The following is a 21,471-nucleotide window of genomic DNA, read 5'->3' as shown; positions in this document are numbered from 1 at the left end:
GACATCTGAATGGCATCAGATTGGGGAAGGCTGGGTGAGAGAGTTGAACTAAGACTGGGGAAATCCAGGTTCAAATCTCTACTCAGCCACAAAGCTGAGTGGGTGACCTTGGGGCAGTCACTACCTCTCAGCCTCAAAGGGTTGTTGTGAGATAAAAGAGGGGTGTGAAGAGACCCATAGACATTGCCTTGAGCTCCTTGGAAAAAAGGTGGGATATAAATGCAATCAATCAAATAAAGAGTCGTTATCAATAGGCCAGTCCTCCAAGAATTTGTCTAATCCCCTTTGAAAGCCATCTAGACCTGCCTTCCCCAGCCTGGTGTGTTGGACTTCAACTCTCATAATTCTCAGGCTGTGGGGCGATACTGCCTGGGAATTATGGGAGCTGACATCCAGCACATCGGGAAGGCACAGGTTGGGGAAGGCTGATCTAAGCCAATAGCCAATAGGCAGCCAACTCCATACCTTGATTACATGTTGTGAGACTGAGGTTGGGACGCAGCTGGCTGACCCCGTGAACAGCCAGGCTTGACGGCAGCTTATGGAACTGCCTGCAAGATGCACATGAGGGGCTCATTTGCATATATAATCATATTTATGTTCAACAGACTGATCTCACGCACGCATGTTGGTAAACAATGCTGAAAATTAGCGATCTGATTGAAATTACATGTTGTGGTATGGAATGTTTATGTTTTCTGGGGGACTATGCAGAACGTTGCCTGGATAACAGCCTTGAAGAACGTAAACAAAATGAAGCTTGCAGTGTCGTTTGAGAGGGTCTGAGCTATCCTTCCCCAACAGGGTACCTTTCGGTCACGGGAAGATAGAAAAGTTTTACGCTAGTACAGCCAGACCCTTCCCTTCCTGATCATCAGCTGGACTGCAAGATGCACCAAGGGCCTCCTTCTCTTGTTCTGAACTTCAGTTCCCATCAACCCCACCTGGCATGGCCCAATAGTCAGGAAAGCTGGGAGTTGTAGTCCAAAACATTAGGTTGGCACCTGGTTGGGGAAGGTTGGCTCCCAGCATTCCTGACCATTGACCATGTTGGGTGGGGCAGATGGAAGTTGAAGTCTCAAACATCGGGGGGTACCAGGCTGAGGAAAGCTAATGCATTTCATTTTCCCCTGGACTCCTGCATGACATTCAGGGGCCAGGTGCATGGTTTTCCTTTTGATTCTTACGGCGGTAGCTGAAAACAGAGCATCAGTATTCTTAGATACTGGCCCAGTGTGGCAAAATGGTCAATCTCAATTCCTTGTACCAGGGTACGAGCAGTCTGAGACTGAAGTAAGGGCATCTCAGCGTAGAAGCTGGAGATCCAGAGTGGTGCACCAGTGCAAGAGCTGAGGCAGGCCCAGGCAGGCCCAGGCACAAAAGCTGTAACTGTAACTAAACAGGAGCCAAGGTAAGGGGGACAGGAGCTGGCAGTCAGGATGCTCAAGAGAGGCCTACTGGGAGCTGTTGTGCCAGCAAAAGTCAAGGAGAGATAGAGAGGTTTTATGCTTGTAAAGCCAGACCCTTCCCATCCTGATCATCAGCTGGACCACAAGATGACTAGCTGCTTCCTTCTCTTGAATAGACCCCACATCATGAGAAAGCTGGAATGTATGGCCAGTGGGTTCATGAGACAAGGCCTTTTTAGTGGTTGTGCCTCGTTTGTTGATTGTCCTCTCCAGAGAAGTCTTCCTTGCTTTAACCCTGGTTGCTTTCCATTGCGGCTTGTGGGGATGGCTTGTGGGGATCACGCAAGTTAATTATTATGTTCAGGTGTTGCTACTGTAGTCTTCTTTTCCCTTTTCCCTGATGCCGCTAACCATGTTTCGAGTAATTCTTTTATACTGTTTTAGTGTTCTAGATTGGTTATTATGACCATTCTTAGCTGTCTTGGATGGACTTTGTATAGAAAGACAGTAGGGCCAGCTAAGTACAGGTTCAGGGTAGTGTGGGGTCCTTGGCAAAGTGGTCTCCTGCCATGGATATGTCTGGCTATGGCAGGTATCTATTTTAATTTCCTACAGTGCCCAGAAGCTCCTGAAATAGTTCCCTCTGGCGCATTGTGGGAAATTAAAATGGCTGCCCACTGCTGCCAGTGGGCCCTGATGGGGTTATAAGACCCTGGCAGGTGCTTGGTGTCACCTGCTGATGCCAGACCTAAAAGGTGGGATGAAGTAACTAAATGAATAAATACTACCTGGACCAAATACTTTGAAAAATGATAATTCATGTTAAGCTGCTTTCCTTTTACAGCTTCCTTATTCTGTTTCATTTAATGCATCTCAATGATCAAAGGGCTATAGTTTTTGTTGCTAAAGAACACACAGCCACAGAGCATTATCCATCTTTTCTCTATAGCTCTCCATCCTATTGTAAAGCAGTGGTCTTATTTCTTTGCTTGGCACAGCTGGACAAGAAAATCCATTCATGGAGGAGATTTATTTATCCATTTTATTCATTTATCAATTTGGATTTATTGATCTATTCTATTCTATTCTATTCTATTCTATTCTATTCTATTCTTTCATCCATTCATTCTAAAATCCATGCATTTATTTAAAGCATATATACCCTGCTCTTCAGCCAGAAAGGCTCCTGGAGTGGCATACAGATCCATAAATCCAAGACAGTCCCTGCCCTCAGGATTACTATGTAAAAGACACAACACAGAAGGAAAAGGAGATGGGGAGGGAAAAGGAAAACAAGAAAACTCAGGCACCAATTCTTAATGTTATACAATTCTTATCATGACCTGTTGAGATGGAAACAGGTTGCTCACAGTGCAAAAAAAAAAAAAGGCCTTGGTGGCCTCCCAAGAATAGCCTGGTGATCCAACCTACCTCAAAATGTCTGTAACACAGGTAGATATTGTTGGTCTTACAGGATAGGTAGGGTCTGGCTGAAATCTACTGGCTTCTCACTCCAGCCACTGCAGGTAAGCCTCTAGATGCCCAGGTGATGCTGCTGCCCCTCAGAGTGTAGTTGATTCTGATATTCTCTGTGAGAAGGGAGGAAGGGCCTAGCCCAGCTGGCCAAAGCAGCACTGAATGGAGATCACAGTTCACCGCACTGACTGCTGTGTCTTCTCAAACTCACAGGGCAGTTGGAACTGATGGCCTCTGTAGGGGTGGGGTAAGGATGTAGGCTACTAACCACATGTTTATTAGCCCGCAGTGGGCAGCTTGAATTTGAAAGCAGCAAAATTCAAATGGGGGCATATTTTCCTAGCCTTCCTGATTGCTACAAAAGATCACCAACGTCAAGTACACTCCTCTGTCCTGTGCTAGCTTGGCTCAAGGCTCCCAGGAAAGGTTGAGTTAAAGCCATTGCACTTCTTGGACCAGCAGGATCACATCCGATGGAGCAGAGTGACGTCAGGTTATGTGAAGCAAAGCAAGCAAAGCCTATCAGGACCTTGGACAGAACACTGTGGCAGGTACTTTAAGTGGTCAATGATGGGAGCTATTGTCTGAGCAACATGTTGTCTCAGCAACATGGAGAAGCCTTCTGAAGGCTGGCTGATTTGGACCTGCTGTTAACTCTACCCCCTCTGAAGAGATGTCTTTATTTCTTAAAAGGGCCACTGCCTGATTCTGCAGTTGCTGGCTCCTCTGGCATGGGGGTAGTGGGGACAGTATTGGAAGGTATCCGCCAAGTCTGAGGAGTCTGGTCAAGCCATGTCCTCTTGCCTGGAAGATCCTGGAATAGCAGATGATGGCTCACTGGATGATGCCTCTTCTCCTCTGCATCTTCCTCTGAGTCAGATGGGGAACTGAGGCCAGAGAACATGACATGCTCTGTTTCAGCCTTCATCAAACTAGTGTCCTCCAGATGTTTTGGCCCAGAATTCTCAATATTCCTGACCATTGGCCATGCTTGCTGGGGATCTTCTCCATGTACCCTCATTAGGGTGTATGTGTCAGCAAGGGAGAGATTCTTCTTCAGCAAAATGCATTCTAGAATGAGCACTGATGGCTGATGACTAACTATACTTACACCGTACTTACAGTGCAATCTTGTACAGGTCTACTCATAAGTAAGTCCCGCTGAGTTTACTGGGGCATGTTGTTGTTGTTCAGTCGTTCAGTCGTGTCCGACTCTTCGTGACCCCATGGACCATAGCACGCCAGGCCTTCCTGTCCTCTGCTCTCTCCTGGAGTGTGCTCAAGTTCATATTCATTGCATCGGTGATGCTATCTATACTCCCAGGTAAGTGGGTATTGGTGGTGGTGGTATTATTATTATTATTATTATTTTCATTTCTATACTACCCCATTGCCAAAGCTCTCTGGCTGGTTTACAACAACAGAATTGCAGCCTGTTTGTGTGTGTGTGTGTGTGTGTGTGTTCAGCTGCTAGTAGCCACCAGCTGTCAATGCTCATTCAAGAAAGAATCTTCTAGCCATCAATGCCCATTAAAGAAACATCTTTAGATATTAGCTGAACAAAAAGCTTTGGGAAATGTGATTGATTCCCTTGATAGCCATAATGCTATCAAATGTAAACAATTGCTTAGGAAGGATTTCTGACTGCTCATCTGCTGTATGCTGAAACTTCTAAACGTCCTTGTCCAAAGGAAATGTTGGATCCTCCTCTTCATATGAGCGTGAGGGGAAACAAATTGATTCCTAATTTGCCCTTAGTTCAGGCCTGGTGCCATTTAGGAAGCTGAAGCAAAAGTGGGCCATCGATTTTTGTCCTGTTGTAGCCTGGGGCCTCCGCACTTTAATAAGCTGTGCCCTCTGGAATGAAACTCTGGCATAACATTACTGACTCCACAGAGGAAATTGCCACTGTGCATTTAGGTCTTTGTATTGTTAATGTATCTGATCATGTTAGCAGCCATGTCTCCTGTTTTCCAAACTGTGCGTGATAAAGAGAATGTGATGCAAGGTCATATACATGGACACTACACCTTCAGTGGGTCTACGGATAAAAGTTGCTACATTCTCTACGAGCTATAACAGCAATTACACATGAAAATACACACACAAAAACACACAAACACACACACAAACACACACAAACACACACACTGTAACCTCCTGCGTAACCTATTTGGATAGAATAATGGAACCACAAGGAATTTGAATGCTGGATATGAAAATGGACATTTTTGTGAACCACCCAGAGATCTCTGGCTATGGGGCAGTATAGAAATGTAATAAATAAATAAATATTTCAGTAGGTTAGAAACCTGGGGCATTTTAAAAAACATCAGGTAAAGTGACACAGGCTAGAGGAGGGGTGCAGAACCTCAGGCTCGGGGGCTGAATCTGGCTTGGCAGAAGTCCCAATCTGGCCCTCTGGGCCTCCCTAGATGGCCACCCCCTTCCCCTGGCACCCCCCTTTCCCCCCAGCCATGAATTGTTTGATAGTTCCCCGGGTTTTGTGCAGTTTTTCCCCCCATTCTAAAAGCTTCAGATGCCTCTCCAAAGGCTTAGATACTAAGCTACCATATGTTGGCATTTTTGGCCACATCAGTTTGGCCAAACCAGTTTTGCCTTTGGTCCCACTCAGCACTGGAATGCGGCCCCCAAGGGCTTCTCTGAAATGGGATTCATCCCTGGGGCTGAAAGAGGTTCTGCAACCATGGTTTAAAATGCATGAATGGTGACGGAGACAGCAAAGAGAGGGGACTAATTATCTTTTGCTCTCAAAGCACAGGAATATAGTGCTACTCAATGAAGCTGATTGGCAGTAGATTTAGGATAAACAAAAGCTTTTCATGCAATATATATGGACTTCATTGTGATGCGGGAAAGGCCATTCACTTTTGATAGCTTTTGAAAATGATTACACAAATTCACAGAGGAAAAGGGCTGTGTTGTTACCCATGATACCTGATAATGGAACCTCCATAGTTAGGGGCAGAATATCCTGGATTACCAGGTGTTGTGAACAAACAGTAGAGGAAGACAAGCGCAGCTAGCTGCCTAGTATTTGAGGCAGCTCCTTCGAGCCTGCCTTTTGCTTACCAGAACCGAGGAACTTCATAAACAACAAAGAGTCTGTCAGCACCTTAAAGTCTAACAAATGGATTATGGCAGATGCTTTCATGAGCCAGACTCCATTGGATGCATTTGCTCTTCAGTTGGCAGTTATATAGGCTCTTGTGGGTGCAGAGAAAACAAAATGCAGCCAGTGAGGTCAGAGGGAAGGGAAATGGAATGCCAAAAATGCAGACTGTGACAATGGCGTTAACTGTGCAATTGTAGGTATGTTTACTTAGAAAGAACCCCTGTTGAGTTCAATGGGATTTACTGTCAGGTAAGGAGGATTGCAGCCTAACGCTTAAATGTATGCAAAATAAGCACAGGTGCCATTCAGCCCCTGTATTTGGATAAAAACCTGTTCTCTCCATTTAGGCCGTAGGTGATAGAACTAACTGAACTTCGTGATAGGGTGTAATTCTGTGGTTTCATGCTGGAAATCCCCCCCCCCCCCGAAGCTATTAGACCTGAAGTGGAAAAAGAGACAAGGACCTGTCAATCTTCTCCTGTACCCTCTACACCTAGTAGCAACTCCGGGGGGCATAATTTCAATAGGAGAAACAGGACAGGGGTGGGGAGAAAGGGTTAAGCCTTCCTTCCACAATTCTGCTCCTCCCACTGAAAACAGAGCACAATCCACAGCTTCTTTTGAAGGGCCAAACTATGAGTAGTTTTTTTTTTGGGGGGGGGAGAGAGTGCACAGTGCTGTAGAGCAGCCAGGGCTGACAATTTTTGATTAGCAGGGAAGGGCTGGATGTGCCTGATCTCAGAAGCTAAGCATGGGTCAGCCCTGATTAGTACTTGGATGGGGAGCTGCCTGGGAATCAGGCTTCCTGCATTGAGCAGGGGGCTGGACTCGATGGTCTTGTAGGCCCCTATGATTCTATGACCACCCCCCCACCCCAGAATTCCCGGTTCTCTCTGAGTTTTCTAAAATAAAAGGTACTTGCTAAGGCTCAAAGGGAGGATGCCAAGTCATCCTCCTTGCGCAGGGAGTTCCATCGCTCTTTTGCAACTGCTCAAAAGCAGGGGTGTAGTGGAGACAGGGCTCTCAGGGATGCAGCACTGCTGCTTGTTCATCAGCAGGGATGCTCACCTGCTAGCCCACACATACTTCCCTTCTCCTTCTGAGCTTAGCTGCAATCCTCACTGGAGCTGGAGGCGGGAATGGATTTTACCAACAACAAACATTCTGTTCCCTGTTGTAATGCAAGGTGTGGGGGGTTGCGGTGGTGGTGGTCTTGAATGGACATTAAGACCCAGTAGCTTCACAAAATACCTGCTCCTGCTGGAGATGAACACTGTTAGGACTGCTTTGTTGACACGGATGAACACATCTGCTTGCATTTGGGGGCTCCTCTATGATTCTGTGATTCTATAAGAGCCCCCAAATGCAGGCAGGTGTGTAGGGTTGGAAGAGGCCCAAGGCCCTCGAGCTTAACCCCCTGCTCAATGCAGGAATCCAAGTCAGAGCCGAGCATTCCTGACAGATGGCTGTCCAGCCTCATCTCCAGTGTGGGAGAGCCCACCACCTCCCTAGGTCATTGGTTCCATTGTCGTATTGCTCTTACGGTCAGGAAGTTTTCCCTGGGTTGTGGCTATGGGAATTGTCATGAGTGTCTGTGCTTCAAAATTTGCCACTGCACCACTGGGGACCTGGCATGCAGTGATGCAAAAACAAAAAAGACTGTCACTCTGTGCTGCGGTCCTGATGGTGCCCCCCCCCCCCCCGGAAGCTGCCATTCATCCCAAGGAGAGAAGCTAAAACTGGCACAAAAATGGTTAACAACCTTCCCTGCATGCTGCTAAGATTGCAGCTAAGTTCAGAGGGAATTGGGAAATATGAGGGAGGTGGCAGGTGATGACAGGGTCCCCGCTGATCAGGCGGTTCGGCCCTGTGAGCCCTGGTTCCACTACACTGCTGTTCATATCCTGTGTTTATCAACTGGAATGGTGCAATCCTATGCATGTTTAGACAGAAAAAAGTCCTACAACTCCCAGCACTTCCCAGCCAGCAAGGGGAATAGGACTTTTTCTGTCTAGATATGCATAGGCTTGCACCCTAAGTCTTCTTTGCAGTTCAGAAGAACAGCTCCCCATAACTGGAAAGGTCCCTTGTAGAAAGTGCCTGTGTTACAAGCAACAGATTGATCTGTTTTAGAATGGTTTGTTTCAGCTAAGTCGAGAATGCATCGTTTTCAAGCCATGTGGGGAGTCCAGCACTGTGTTCCCCTCCCCACACTCACACACAGCGGTGGCTTTTCTCTCTGATACCTACCCATGTAATTTAGATTGGGCTGCAGGGTGCATGTAACCAAGCAGCCTCCGGAAGAACACTGGAGTGGCAGCACACTGAAAGAGCAGGGCAGCAGCCAGCCAGCCAGCCCAGACATTCCCCAGACAGGGACAGCTCAGACGGGCAAATGGAGGGACGGATCCTCGGAGAGGGGCCTGTGCCAAGACCCTGGCTTCTGGGATCCACCACTTCCCTCCTCCTCTCTATGCTAGTCGCTGCTGCTCTCCAGAGTTCTGCAAGGCTGGAGTCTCTTGAGGATATGGATTTGGAGAAAAGCCAGGCGAATGAGTCCAAAGCCCACTCGGTCCTCTTCTCTCTGGACTACCAGCACGTTCAAGTACCGTTTGAGATCACCTTGTGGATCATGCTGGCTTCTTTAGCTAAAATAGGTATGTTTCTCCAGACAGGGGGTGGTGGGGAAGGTAGTCCAGTCTGGAAGAGCAATTTTGAAATTGTTGCTGGCAGTAATGTGTCTATATTTCACTGGCAATATTCATAGTGCATTAGAGATATTATTATAGTTATTGTTATTGTTGCTGCTGCTGTTGTTGTTGCTGTCATCATCATCATTATCATGATCAACATCAACAACAACCACTTCAATTCAGTGTTATTGTTTGTAACCCTAGACCATCAAAATGGAACAGAAAGAAAATATCCAGAAGATTGCAAAAGTAAAAACAGACACATTAAACATAGATAAAAGAAAATGACTAATAGTTTGGGGCTGAAAAACTATAATAATAACAACAACAGCAACAATAAGCAGCAGCAGTAGTAGTAGTTCTAAAGTACATCACTAAGTGGTACATTTAAACTTAAAATCATGATAGCTAAATGGAACCTCAATGTACAGGTGCAGATGCAGTGTACCTCATGATGCTCAAAGGGCATAGGCTGGCCGCTGCCCTCAAGCCATGCCTGGAAGCTCCCTAGAGACATATGGCTGGTCAATGCTAGACACAGGAGGTTGGATGAGATCAGGGGAGGGCAACCTGTTGTCCTCCAGACGTTGTTGGACTCCAATTCGCATCAGCCCTGACCATGGGATCAGCAGGCTGGGGTTGATAGGAACCAGAGTCCAACAACATCTAGAAGGCTGCATGTTCTCTACCCCTAAATTAGATGATCCGATTCAATAGGACTCTCCTTGCGTTCTTGTGGCACTTCTGGGCAAAGGTGAGAAGGGCAGATAGTTCTGAATTAAGGCCCATATTCCAGTATGGAGTAGTGGTTAGAGTGTTGGACTGGGACTCAGGAGATCTGGGTTCTAGTCTCCATTCAGACATGAAGCTCACTGGGTGACTCTGGGCAAATCATAAGAAGAGCCATGCTGGATCAGACTAAGGGTCCATCTAGTCCAGCATTCTGTTCACACAGTGGCCAACCAGCTGTTGACCAGGAACCCACAAGCAGGGCATGAGCACAACAGCACCCTCCCACCCATGTTCCCCAGCAACTGGTGTACATAGGCTCACTGCCTCTGGTACTGGAGGTAGCACATAGCCATCAAGACTTGTAGCCATTGATAGCCTTTTCCTCCAGGAATTTGACTAACCCCCTTTTAAAGCCATCCAAAGTGGTGGCCATCACTACATCCTGGGGTAGCAAATTACATAGTTTAACTATGTGCTGTGTGAAGAAGTCCTTCCATTTATCTGTCCTGAATCTCCCACCAATCAACTTCATGGGATGACCCCGGGTTCTAGTATTTTGAGAGAGGGAGAAAAATGTCTCCTTATCCATATTCTCGACACCATGCATAATTTTGTAGACCTCTATCATGTCTCCTGTTACCCTCCTTTTTTCCACGTTAAACTAGGAATCCCTGAGTCAACCTAACCTACCTCAAAGGGTTGTTGTGAGGATAAAATGGAGAGGAGACGAATCGTCTGAACTACCTTGGGTTCTTTGGAGATGGGCTGTAAATAAAATAATAAATAGATAAATAAATTTGGGGGAACCCCACCACACTGGATAGACCCTTTCCCCTGCTTTGTTTGACCAAGCAAGGTTTAATTTTGGAAACTTCTTTCAACGTGATGCGTTATTGTTGTCATGTGTCTGAGCCTCCTTGAGGATATTTCGAGTCAGATGGCAGGTTCTACATTGAATAAATCAGCCTCCCCCAACCTGTTGCCCTCCAGATGTGCTGGACTTCACCTCCCATAATCCACAGCTAGCATGACTGGGGATGATGAAAAATGTAGTCCAACAGTTCTGGAGGGCACCAAGTTGGGGGAAGGCTGGCAGGAATAAGTGCTGCACTGAAACCCCACCTGCCCTTTCGCAACCTCTTCATTTCCCTGTGAAAGAGGCAGTTGTTTTTCTGCCTCTTTTGTTGGGCTGTTGAGAATTTTGGAGAAATTTCTCAGGGTGCAGGGCTTACTTTATTGGGAGGAGATGGCTGAGGGCTGTGTGTACTCTTTCTTTTACCGTTTCCCCCCGTTCTGTCCTTGCAGCCTCTCTGGCTGCTTGAGCTTCTTGGAAAGTCCCTAGAGGACTTACCCAGTGCAGCCCTTGAAGTTTTTCAGTGCTGCTGCCTGCCTGAAAGCTGAGTGAGGAGTTGGTGCTCTTCTCCTCCTCCTCCTCCTCCTCCTCCTCCTCCTCCTCCTTCTCCTCCTCCTCCTTCTTGTTAAAAGGACATTTAATAACAACAAAGCATAATCAAAAATGCCCCAGCTTTCAGGCCCTGAGCAGGCAGCAGCACTGGAAAGCCCCAAGGGAGGAAGTCCTGGCTAAGTCCTCTGGGGGCTTTCCAAAAAGCTCAAGCAGCTGGAGAGGCTGCAAGGACAGAATGGCCTAAAAATGGTAAAGGAAATAGCACACACAAACCCCTCGGCCACCTCCGTACAGTACGGTAAGCACTGAAGCCCTGCACCCTGAGAAATTTCTCTGAAATTCTCAAACGTTCCCACAATTTTGGGGTGCAATTTCTTTTCGCCCCTCCCGTCCCCCCACAAATGGTCAAAAATAAATAGATAAGAAAATTCAGCACAGTGCTAATAAATATTTACATTGTACCAGGGGTGGGAAACCTGTGGTCCTCTAAATGCTGTTGGACTACACCCCTGACTATTGGCCACGTTGTCTACGGCTGATGGTAGTTGAAGTCCAACAACATCTGGAAGGCCACATGTTGCCCCCACCCCCTGATTTACATTCATGCACACAACAGAGGCCGGTGGCTCCGATTTCAGTTTTAGTCAGGACCAGCCAGAACTCTAAAGGAGCTTTCCAAGGTGCTGAACACTAACCCCCAAATGGGTTCAGCACCTTGGATAGCTCCTTTAGAGTTCTGGCTGGTTCTGACTGCAACCCAGAATAGAATCATAGCCCCACCGAAAACGGATCCACCAGCCTCCTCTGCTTGCATGCACGCACGCACACACACACACACACACACACACAGGCACACTGAATAATACTGGCCTAACTTGAAGTACTTTTGTGAAGATTACTTGATCGTTGTGAAAATTATTAATACCACCTCCCCTACAGTCTTGGTTCATGTTCCAAGGAGCACAGCACAAATCCTTGTGTGTCTATTTTCAACGCAAGCAAAATACCAGTGAATTTTGACAAGTGGCGTGTGTGCATGTGTACAGAGGTCAAGGGCTGATGCGAAGGGTAGGCATAGTTGGGCACTTGCCAAGAGTCAAAGCCCCATCAGGGGCCCATTGACAAGAACCCCCTGGAGTTGCTCCTGCTCTTGAGCACTGCAGCCTGGTTGTTCACTCGCCTCTCACTCTGGCCCAGACAATGGTGGTGGTGAGAAGGAGGAGGAGTAGATGCCACCACCTACTTGCTCATTGGCTGTCTGCCTGGCAAGCCAACCACTGGTAGCAATGACGAGAGAGAGGATGAAGAGCAAGAGCAGCTGATGGTGTCTCGCCCAAGGGCCTTCAAAAACCTGGAGCTGGTACTGAGGCAGAACTTATACACTGCGAGAAGGAGATGCACATTGCGAGAAGGAGATACTTCTTCATGGAGTGTTTTATAAGTATGTTGGGGTTGATTTACAATGGCAAAGGATGCTACTAGTATGAAAGGAACATGGGAGCGTTCGCTTGCATTGACATGAAAGTCAAAATCAGAGTCCTGTGAATCCCACAGAAAGAGGTTCAGAGGGCCCATGTTCTATAATGTGCCACTATTTTAGCCACTATTTACCAATATAAACTACGATAAAACAAAACGCTTGCTTTAAACTGTAATGCTCTGAGGCCATTCTTTGGTCTACATCTGTGTTGGATGTCTTTCACTCTTCTCTCACCCACTCATATCCATCAATAAAATAGCCAAGTTGTTCCAATGACACAGCAAGGAGTTTTCCCCTCTTATGTATTATTCAGATGCACAAATTAACTGGCCTCACTGGCCAGATGTACTGAGTGTGGGTTTCAGAGGCCGTATTGACATTTTCTGCTCATTTGAGGTTTGAATGATCACCACGCATTAAAAATTGAATCCTTTATAATTAATAAAGCCATCTCTGATTGTGAGCATGTGAAAACTTCTTGGAAGCATGGACAATCAACTCAGTGGTCATTGGGTTTTTTTAAGTTTAAGGTCTTTCTGAAAAATGTTAACCGCATCATATATTGCTGTAACCATATTTGAAGAGAAATTATTAGAGATGTGCAGAACTGCAGCTATTTTGATACATTGTCCAAAGAGATGCTTTGAGTAGCCCAAAAGGCTTAGGACCACCAAGTGAAATTTTTGACTTTGGTTTCTTTTGGAAGATGAGCCCCACACTCAGAGGAGTTGCTAGGTCCTGAAAAGATTCGGGGCCCAATCTTTCCATTGGGATCAATGGACAGCCCCCCCAAGCTTAATTCATGTGGAGGCGGTTTGGGGGGACAAGTGCACAGGGGAGGGGGCCCGAATCTATTTTCCATGGCCCTGAATCTATTCCTCAACGCAGTGAGTGTCCACTGGTCCTAGTGGAAGGGCTTCTTATCAGCTTCATTGCCATGCAGAGGGCCATTTTCAAGGGGGATTGCAGCTTTTCAAGGGTCAACACTCCTCTTCCCACATGCTACAACATCACCACCACCCAAAATCTTCCCCTGCATGGCAGTTAAGCTGAGAATAAAATGTTTTCTATTGGTTTGGGATGATCTGGGCTAGGGTGCAAATTAATGGAAGAAATGGTTTTATCTGAGATGATTTGCCTCCTGTGAAATTTAAATAAATCCTAGTAATTATTTCTAAATGTAAAGGTATAAATTAGCATACGCAGATTTTATGCAGATTTGTGTCTTATAGGCCTGTGCTCCGAATCTTGCAACCACTGGCACAGGGAATAGAGGATTAACCATTCCCTCCCCAACTGAGAATTCCCGTAGAATCCCCCCCCCCAGCAGATAAACTTAGGAAAAACCTCCCATTGTCATTAATGGGAATATTTTTTCTAGGCTTCATTGTCTTGCAGGGGTGAGTTTGAGGGGGCATTGCAACATATGAGGATGGGGGTTGACTCTTCTCTCCCCAGCTCCCCTGTCAGGGTACCCCTTATGACTTGGACCCGCTGAGCAACTCCTTAAGGATCTCTTGCCTCCTTAAGAGTCCCATCTTCCTTCTTTTCCCTTCCCCTTTCCAGTAATGTGAGGTTTAGGCTGTAGGTGTGGGGTGACTTATACCCTAGACACAGGGTTTGACAACAGTTTACTAGTAAATTAAATCAAACAAATTACAACTAAAGGTATTTACACAATAGAGGTGAGTGATACAAAATGCCTTAAAAGAAAATAAAAGTTGCAAAACACAAGTTCCTTTACCCTAGCTGTACTTACCCTCCTCTAGGCTTCTTCTTCCCATGACCTCTTCAAGCTCTGGCCTCTCCGACTCTTCTTACTGTCTCTCTCAATCTCTTTTTATACCCTTCTCCCTCAAAACTGAAAGTACAGCTTCAAACCCGAAGAAATGAAACTTAACTGGGGAAATGAAACTGAAACTTAACTGGGGAAATGAAACTACTCCTCTCAGGGATACCCCCTCCTAACAAAAAACTCCAGGCCTCTAGGCCTGACTTTTTCCTTGCCTCTGTAGGCCTCAAACCTTCACGCACCCCTTGAAAATTGCCCCCATGGATGGCAGTTTAGCAGAGGAAAAAACCCTGCCATTGCCACCAATGGATATTCAGGGCTTTGGGAACTGGATCCAGGGCTGTGGGATGCCCCGGTCTGATTTTTGGAATGCCCCCTTTGTTGAGTTGCATTCTTTTGGGTGTTCTGGATTTCCCAATCATGTTGCCTCTTGCCCTTGGCAGCTTTCCATTTGTTTGAAAAACTACCTTCGGTGCTCCCTGAAAGCTGTTTATTGATCTTTGTGGGCCTCATCATGGGAGGGATCATTTATGGCCTCAACGACAAGTCCCCTCCGGTTATGGACAGCGACATCTTCTTCCTCTACCTTCTGCCCCCCATAGTCCTGGACGCCGGCTATTTTATGCCCAGTCGTCCCTTCTTTGAGAACATTGGGACAATCCTCCTATATGCCGTGGCGGGGACCATCTGGAATGTCTTTGGGATTGGATTCTCACTCTACGGGATATGCCAAGTGGGTGCCTTCCAGCTGCGTGATATCTCGTTGCTCCATAACCTCTTATTCAGCAGCTTGATTGCAGCCGTTGATCCCGTTGCGGTGCTGTCGGTGTTCGAAGAGATACATGTCAATGAAAAGCTCCACATCTTGGTGTTTGGAGAATCTCTTCTCAATGATGCTGTAACAGTTGTAAGTATATCGGAAGCAAAGAGAGCTATCTTGGGCTGGAGGGTGGGGGAAATCCAAAATCCACAGTTGGGCAATTGCTGAACACAATGTCGCAGAAGGCTGTGCAATCTGTTGAGCTCTCCAGAGCTTGTTTCCTTGAAAGCTTGATGTGTACCGAGTCTGGCCCTCTGGGGTTCCTCAGATGACCACAGCCCCTTCCCCTGACCACTGAAGGTCAGGTGGTGCCTAGACTTCTGTGCAGTTTCCCCCATTCTAAAGGGTTGAAATGCCCCCCCTGAAGCTTGGTTACTGGCAGTAAGAGCTTTAAGCTAAAATAGGCTGGTTGCTGTTGTGTGTGTTTGGGTTTTTGGGGGTTTTTGGGGGTATTTTTAGCCCCACCTGTACGGCGCCTGAGAACTTCTCCAAAATGGAATTCAGCTGAAAGAGGGTCAACCCCCCTATTCTAGGGGCTGGATCAGACAATACCTGTCCCCTGACGTGGCGCATTACATGAAGGGTGGCATCTGTTCATCTGCCCTGCTTCTGCCATTCTTTCACATCTGTGCAGGGATGGAACTTCTGAATATGTGTTAGACCGAGTGCATGTAGGCCAAACCTGTGTGGTCAATGAGCAGATTTCAGGTGTTTTTTTTACAGGGGAACTGATAGAGCGATGTTGTCCTGTGTACATTGGGTTCAATGCATACTTGGATGTTCCATCCCTTTGTGCCAGAGCTGTCCTCCAACACCATGTCACTGCCACCTGCCCCCACCGCCCAGCAAATGCCACCTGAGTTGCCTGCTTCAATCTGCCTTCCAGACCATTTCCAAGCCCCATTCAAATTGTTGGTGTTGACATTTAAAGCCCTAAACGGCTTGGGACCAGAGTATTGAAAGGCATGTCTCCTCCCACATGTACCTGCTCAGACCCTTAGGTCATCTTCAGGGGCCCTCCTCTGGCTGCTCCCACCAAAGGAAGCTACATGAGGTAGGGATGTACGGACTGTGTGAAATCCGCTCTGCGTTTCACAGATTGTTTGGTACCTTTTGTTCCATTGTCTGCTCACAGATGGATGCGAATTATTATTTTTCGTCATGCAGAAAAATATGCGAATAATTTTGTAAGAAGTTTCGTAACAATTTACATAATTTACCTTAGTAGGTAACATTTACCATATTGTCCCCCATTCCATTCCATTCCATTCCATTCCTCTATTACATTTCTATACCACCCCATAGACAAAGCTCTCTGAGTGGTTCACAAACGTTAAAGACCATTAGTATACTCTCTCTCTCTCTCTCTCTCTATATATATATATATATATATATATATGAAAACCATTCACATAATGACATAAAATAAATAACACACAACAACAACAACCTATATCTAAAACAATTTAAAACAATCAGCCAAAGACAATCAAGAAACTCATTATACGCTGCCAAATGCCTGAGAGAAGAGGGCAGGTTTAACCTGGTACCAAAAAGATGACAATGTTGGTGCCTGGTGGGCCTCGTTGGGGTGATTATTCCATAAATGGGGAGCCAGCACTGAAAGGGCCCTCTCCCTCGGAGGATGCTCCCAGCGGAGGGTCTTAGATGCATTCAACTTTTTTTCAGCAGAAACCTGTGTATTTTCTTATGGAGAAGTATGTTTACATTTTGGGAAAGTAAAAAAAAAAGTCCACAGACTCTGCACAGCCTGAGGGGGGTCATTCCACAGCAGATTCCACAGGTTGGATTCTTAGAAATCTGAGCTCATTTCAGTCCATCTTGAATTTCTCCAGCATCCCTAACAACAGGCTACAATAGAGATGGTCTTCTCAGTGGTGGCACCCCACATAAGGAATAAACTCCCCAAAGAGGATCATCTGACAACCATGTTATCTTTTCAGCACAAAGCAAAGACCTTTCTTTTCTCCCAGGCCTAGAGACCTAGTTCTAGGTTATTATGGCTGCTTTATCGACCCCTATGCTGTTTTATGTTTTACATTATATTGCATTTCATTCTTTTAAATATTTGTATTGTATTCGATATCTTTAACTGCATTTTGAAATGGTATTTTATTTTTTTAACTGGTTGTAATCCACCCAGAGAACATTAGTTATTGGGTGGATCAGAAATGTATTAAATAAAATAAAAATAATATAATAAATAAATAAATAATGTTAGGCCTGGCCCCAATAAAGGCCCCGCCAGAGATAATAAACAAGTAGACAATTTGTTTCCCAACATCCTGCCCCATGTGAACCATACCTTAATTTCATTTCTGGCCTTAAAACTAACCTTTTCCATTGCTGTTTTCTTCCTAGGTGTTGTACAAACTGTTCCGATCCTTTTGTGAAATGCCATCCATCAAAACGGCAGATGTGTTTGCAGGAATTGGGAAATTCTTTGTGGTCGGAATTGGAGGGGTCTTGGTAGGCCTTCTGTTCGGCATGATAGCTGCCTTTACCACACGTTTCACCAAAAACATCCGTGTGATCGAGCCCCTTTTTGTTTTCCTCTACAGTTACCTGTCCTATCTCACGGCAGAAATGTTCCACCTCTCTGGCATTGTGGCGTAAGTAAAAGGAGGCAATCAGATATTTCAGGCTTGAACATGGCTAAACATTGAGCCAAAGCAGGCCTAAGCCCCAAGGTTTCAAAAGGTATCTCTGCGCTGTTGTTAGGATTATGGTGGGGGGAAGCATAAAAGCTTTTGGAGAAATGAGCTCAGGCACAAAACCACATTCATTGTAGTTCTATAAATAAGCAGCACGGAGGATGGTGCATTCTTGCAAATGCAGTCAGTCAGGCTATTACCTTATCATCTGAGAACTGGAAAAACAAAGTCATTAGATTAATAACTGTGAGACTCTGCTTTTTCTACACTTGGTGGTGTTTTCATTGTATGTTGCTTGTTCCCACTCAGTCACTGAAATAGAGGCTCTAGTGAAAGTTAGGTTTACAGCACCACTGGTTCCCATACAACTGTTGCTCTGTTTCGGGCCAGCATCAAGGGTAAGTATGGTTGGGCATCTGCCAAGGGCCCACACTCCAGCAGGGCCCCACTGACAAAAGTCCCCTGGAGTTGCTCCTCCTGTCCACCACTGCAGCCTGCTTGTTCACCTGCCTCTTGCTCTGGCCCAGACAATGGTGGCAAGAAGAAGGACCATAAAATCATAGAGTTGGAAGGGATCTTGGAGATCATCTAGTCCAACCCCCTGCACAATCCAGGCTCTGCACTGCAGGGTGCAGCTATAGCATCTCTGACAGATGGCCATCCAGCATCTGCTTAAATACCTCCAGTGAAAGAGAACCCCCCAGCCTCCGGAGGCAATCTTTTCTACCACTGAACAGCTCTCACTGTTAGGAAGTTTCTCCTGATGTTCCACCAAAATCTGCTTCCTTGCAAGTTCCACCTATTGGTCATAGTCCTGCCCTCTGGAGCAGCAGAGATGCAAATCAATAGAAGCCACCGCCTACTTGCTCATTGGCTCTCTGCCAGTTGTGCAGGCAAGTGGTAGCAGTGATGAGACAGAGGAGGAGGAGCAATCACAGCTGGAGACAACTGCGCTGAGAAGGTAGACTCATTGAGGGGGGATGTCTTGCCCAAGGTCCCTCCAAAACCTGGAGCTGGCACTGGCTCTGTCTGGGTTTGTGGTGGGGCACCTCTTACCAACCTCTATCTGCCAGTCCCTCTTATGTCCCCTCCCTTTGTCTAATTCAGCCAATACCCAATTGTAAAGGCTCAGGGCCAGTGCCAGGGGTTGCCATCATAGGGTACCTGTTGAGGCCCACACCCCAGCAGGGGGGCTGCTGCCCAGATCCCCTTGGCCCTGTTCTTCCTCCTCCATGCCGTTCCTGCCTGTTCACCTGTCCTCTCCAACTGTACAAGCAGAAGCAAAAGGAAGGAGGGAAGGAGGAGAAGCAGCTTCCACCAACCTTGGCCATAGGGGGAGAGGGCAAGTGGTGACCATAGTGAAGAGGTGGGCCCACTCTGGGCACCTTGCCTTAGGGCTCCCTGAAATACAGAGCTGAGACTGCAGAGCTGAGACTCCTTTAGCATCAATGGATACGTGCCTTGAAATTGGCCTGCCATCAGCTTTGAGGTGCACATGTAGCGATTTGACTCTGGGCATCCATGCTAGATGGCCAGGTGCAGTGTTAGACAACGGTGCAGCTTGAGCTGGAACTTTGGGCCAAAGGCCAGAGCCCCACAGCCCAAGGACACCCCCCCACACACACACAAATGACCACCCAGAGAGTGGTAGGTGCAGAAGCAAACTCTATTTTATTCCTGCAGTCATGACAGTGCTATGATTTAGGGTACAATCCTATGCATGTCTAGGCAGAAAGAATTCCTACAACTCCCAGCCAATGTCAACTTCAGCAGTTTCGCTCAGCTTCAGCAGGCCACATGTCAACATCAGAACATAAGAAGAGCTCTGCTGGATTGGACCAAAGCTCCATCTATCATCCAGCATCCCATTTCCCACAGTGGCCAACCAGATGCCTGCGGGACACCCACAAGCAGGGTGTGAGGACAACACCTCTTTCCCATTGTTGTGGGCCAGCAACCAGTATTAAGTGGCACACGGCCTCCAAACCTGGATGTTGCCTATAGCCATCATGACTGGTGGCCATTAATAGCTTATAAGACAATAGTAGCCATGACAGCTTATATGTTGATAGCCTATACACTGATAGCCTATAACACTATAAGACTATAGTGGCCATTGCTAGCCTATATGTTGACAGCCTATAAAACTATAGTAGCTATTGATAGCATATACATTGGTAGCTATACATTGTTAGCCTATAAGAATATAGTGGCCATTGATAGCTTATACATTGCCTATAGCCAACAGCAATAGCCTATAGTCTTTACATTGTGAATTGCAGGACATGCTATTGCTATTGATTGCTAATGATTTAGCACCACAATTGCTACTGAAATAGCATATTGCTATAGGGTAGACATTATTAATTATCATTAATTGTTAATTATTATCATTAATAGCTAATGATTTAGCACTGCAATTGCTATCGTATTAGCCTGCTGCTATAGGCCATTACAACAGCAATAGCCTATAGCCTTTATAGCCAATAGCAATAGCCTATAGCCTTTCCCACTAATAGTATATACATTGATAGCCTATACACCGATAGCCTATAAGACTGTAGTGGCCATTGATAGCCAATACATTGTCTATAGCCATCATGACTAGTGGCCATTGATTGCCTTCCCCTCCATGCAGTTATCTAGATACCAGAGTAAAAATCCCCCAAAGAACCATCAACACTTGTCTTTTAATGATGGTCACATTGTTGGATGTTGGGGATCAGCGTAACTGTTATTCTGCTTTTCAGTTTCATGGCCTCCTCCGTTAAAAACACACACCAAAACCTCTTGAAATAGGAAGGAGTACTAGATTGATTTAATTTCTTTCCCTCTCCAGAATCATTGCCTGTGCAATGGGGATGAAACGTTACGTGGAAGCCAACATCTCTCTGAAGTCCCACACAACCATCAAATACTTCATGAAAATGTGGAGTAGTGTCAGTGATACTCTCATCTTTATCTTCCTTGGCGTCTCCACCATCGGGGACAATCATGAGTGGAGTTGGCCGTACATTGGCTTCACAGTCATTTTCTGTCTCCTCTGGAGAGCACTAGGTAATACAGGGGACTAAAAAAGGCCTCTTTGGGCAACCAGCACCTGCCTTCAAAGAACCTCACTGTTCAAGATGGCAGCATACCGACCTGCAATCAGAGCTGGCCATAGGTCAAATGATGCCCTAGGCAAAGCACATCTTCAGTGCCTCCCTGAATACCTTATTTTTAAATTCCATTTCTTATCTATTCCATGGCTTTAGTGCACAATTTCCATGAATGGTTTATCCCTGTCATCTATAGTAATAAAAGGGTGTGTGTATCTATCTGTCCGTTCATCAGTGCCACAGTGCCGAGACTGTAAACATAGACCCCTCGAACTTGGCGTGCAAAATAAGGGGACCCTAGGTGTGTGCACTGTGGCGGTATTTTGTTTTTAAAATGCATAATTGATTTTAATTGACTGAAGGTGCAATCCAATGCATGTTTAGATAGAAAAATGACCTACAACTCCCAGCAGCATTCCCCAGCCAGCCATGCTGGCTGGGTAATGCTGCTGGGAATTGCAGGGCTTTTTTCTGTCTAAACATGCATAGGGTTGCGGCCTTAAATGTGTCCATGTGGTTGAAGCTTGCAGGATCACTTCAGCCGCTAGGGGCAAGGTTCCCTAACCAGCACATCGCTTTGCATTCCCTACAGTTTGAGGCTAGGGGAGTTTAGTAGGCCAAGGGACAGTTATAGGCCTGCCTGCTCCTTCTGCTGTGGGGCAGCCCCCCTCAGGGGAATAGAGTGGACAGACCCCTCCCTCAGGGGGCTATAGGGGTGCACTGTGGGAGGGGCTGTGCCGAGGATCGCCAGT

At 46.3% G+C, this 21,471-nt stretch overlaps 1 protein-coding gene across 1 annotated transcript in view; it reads left to right on the top strand.

Moving 5' to 3' along the window:
• Nucleotides 1–1,243: 1,243 nt before the first annotated feature.
• LOC146338558 (sodium/hydrogen exchanger 2-like) overlaps nt 1,244–21,471 on the top strand; it is a 57,818-nt gene continuing 37,590 nt past the window's right edge. The window contains exons 1-8 of the mRNA XM_084813278.1: nt 1,244–1,271; nt 3,099–3,132; nt 6,219–6,270; nt 6,369–6,371; nt 8,285–8,678; nt 14,567–15,030; nt 17,326–17,576; nt 20,458–20,675. Of these exons, the coding sequence (XP_084669404.1) occupies nt 1,244–1,271; nt 3,099–3,132; nt 6,219–6,270; nt 6,369–6,371; nt 8,285–8,678; nt 14,567–15,030; nt 17,326–17,576; nt 20,458–20,675 (1,444 nt within the window). The remainder of the gene's footprint in view (nt 1,272–3,098; nt 3,133–6,218; nt 6,271–6,368; nt 6,372–8,284; nt 8,679–14,566; nt 15,031–17,325; nt 17,577–20,457; nt 20,676–21,471) is intronic.

This window comes from Heloderma suspectum, chromosome 9 (assembly GCF_057233095.1).
Source record: "Heloderma suspectum isolate Gila_16-S chromosome 9, 16-S_ref, whole genome shotgun sequence".
NCBI classification, from domain to species: domain Eukaryota; kingdom Metazoa; phylum Chordata; class Lepidosauria; order Squamata; family Helodermatidae; genus Heloderma; species Heloderma suspectum.
Note: the sequence above shows the minus strand (reverse complement) of the source record. Positions and strands in the feature narration are given on the sequence as shown.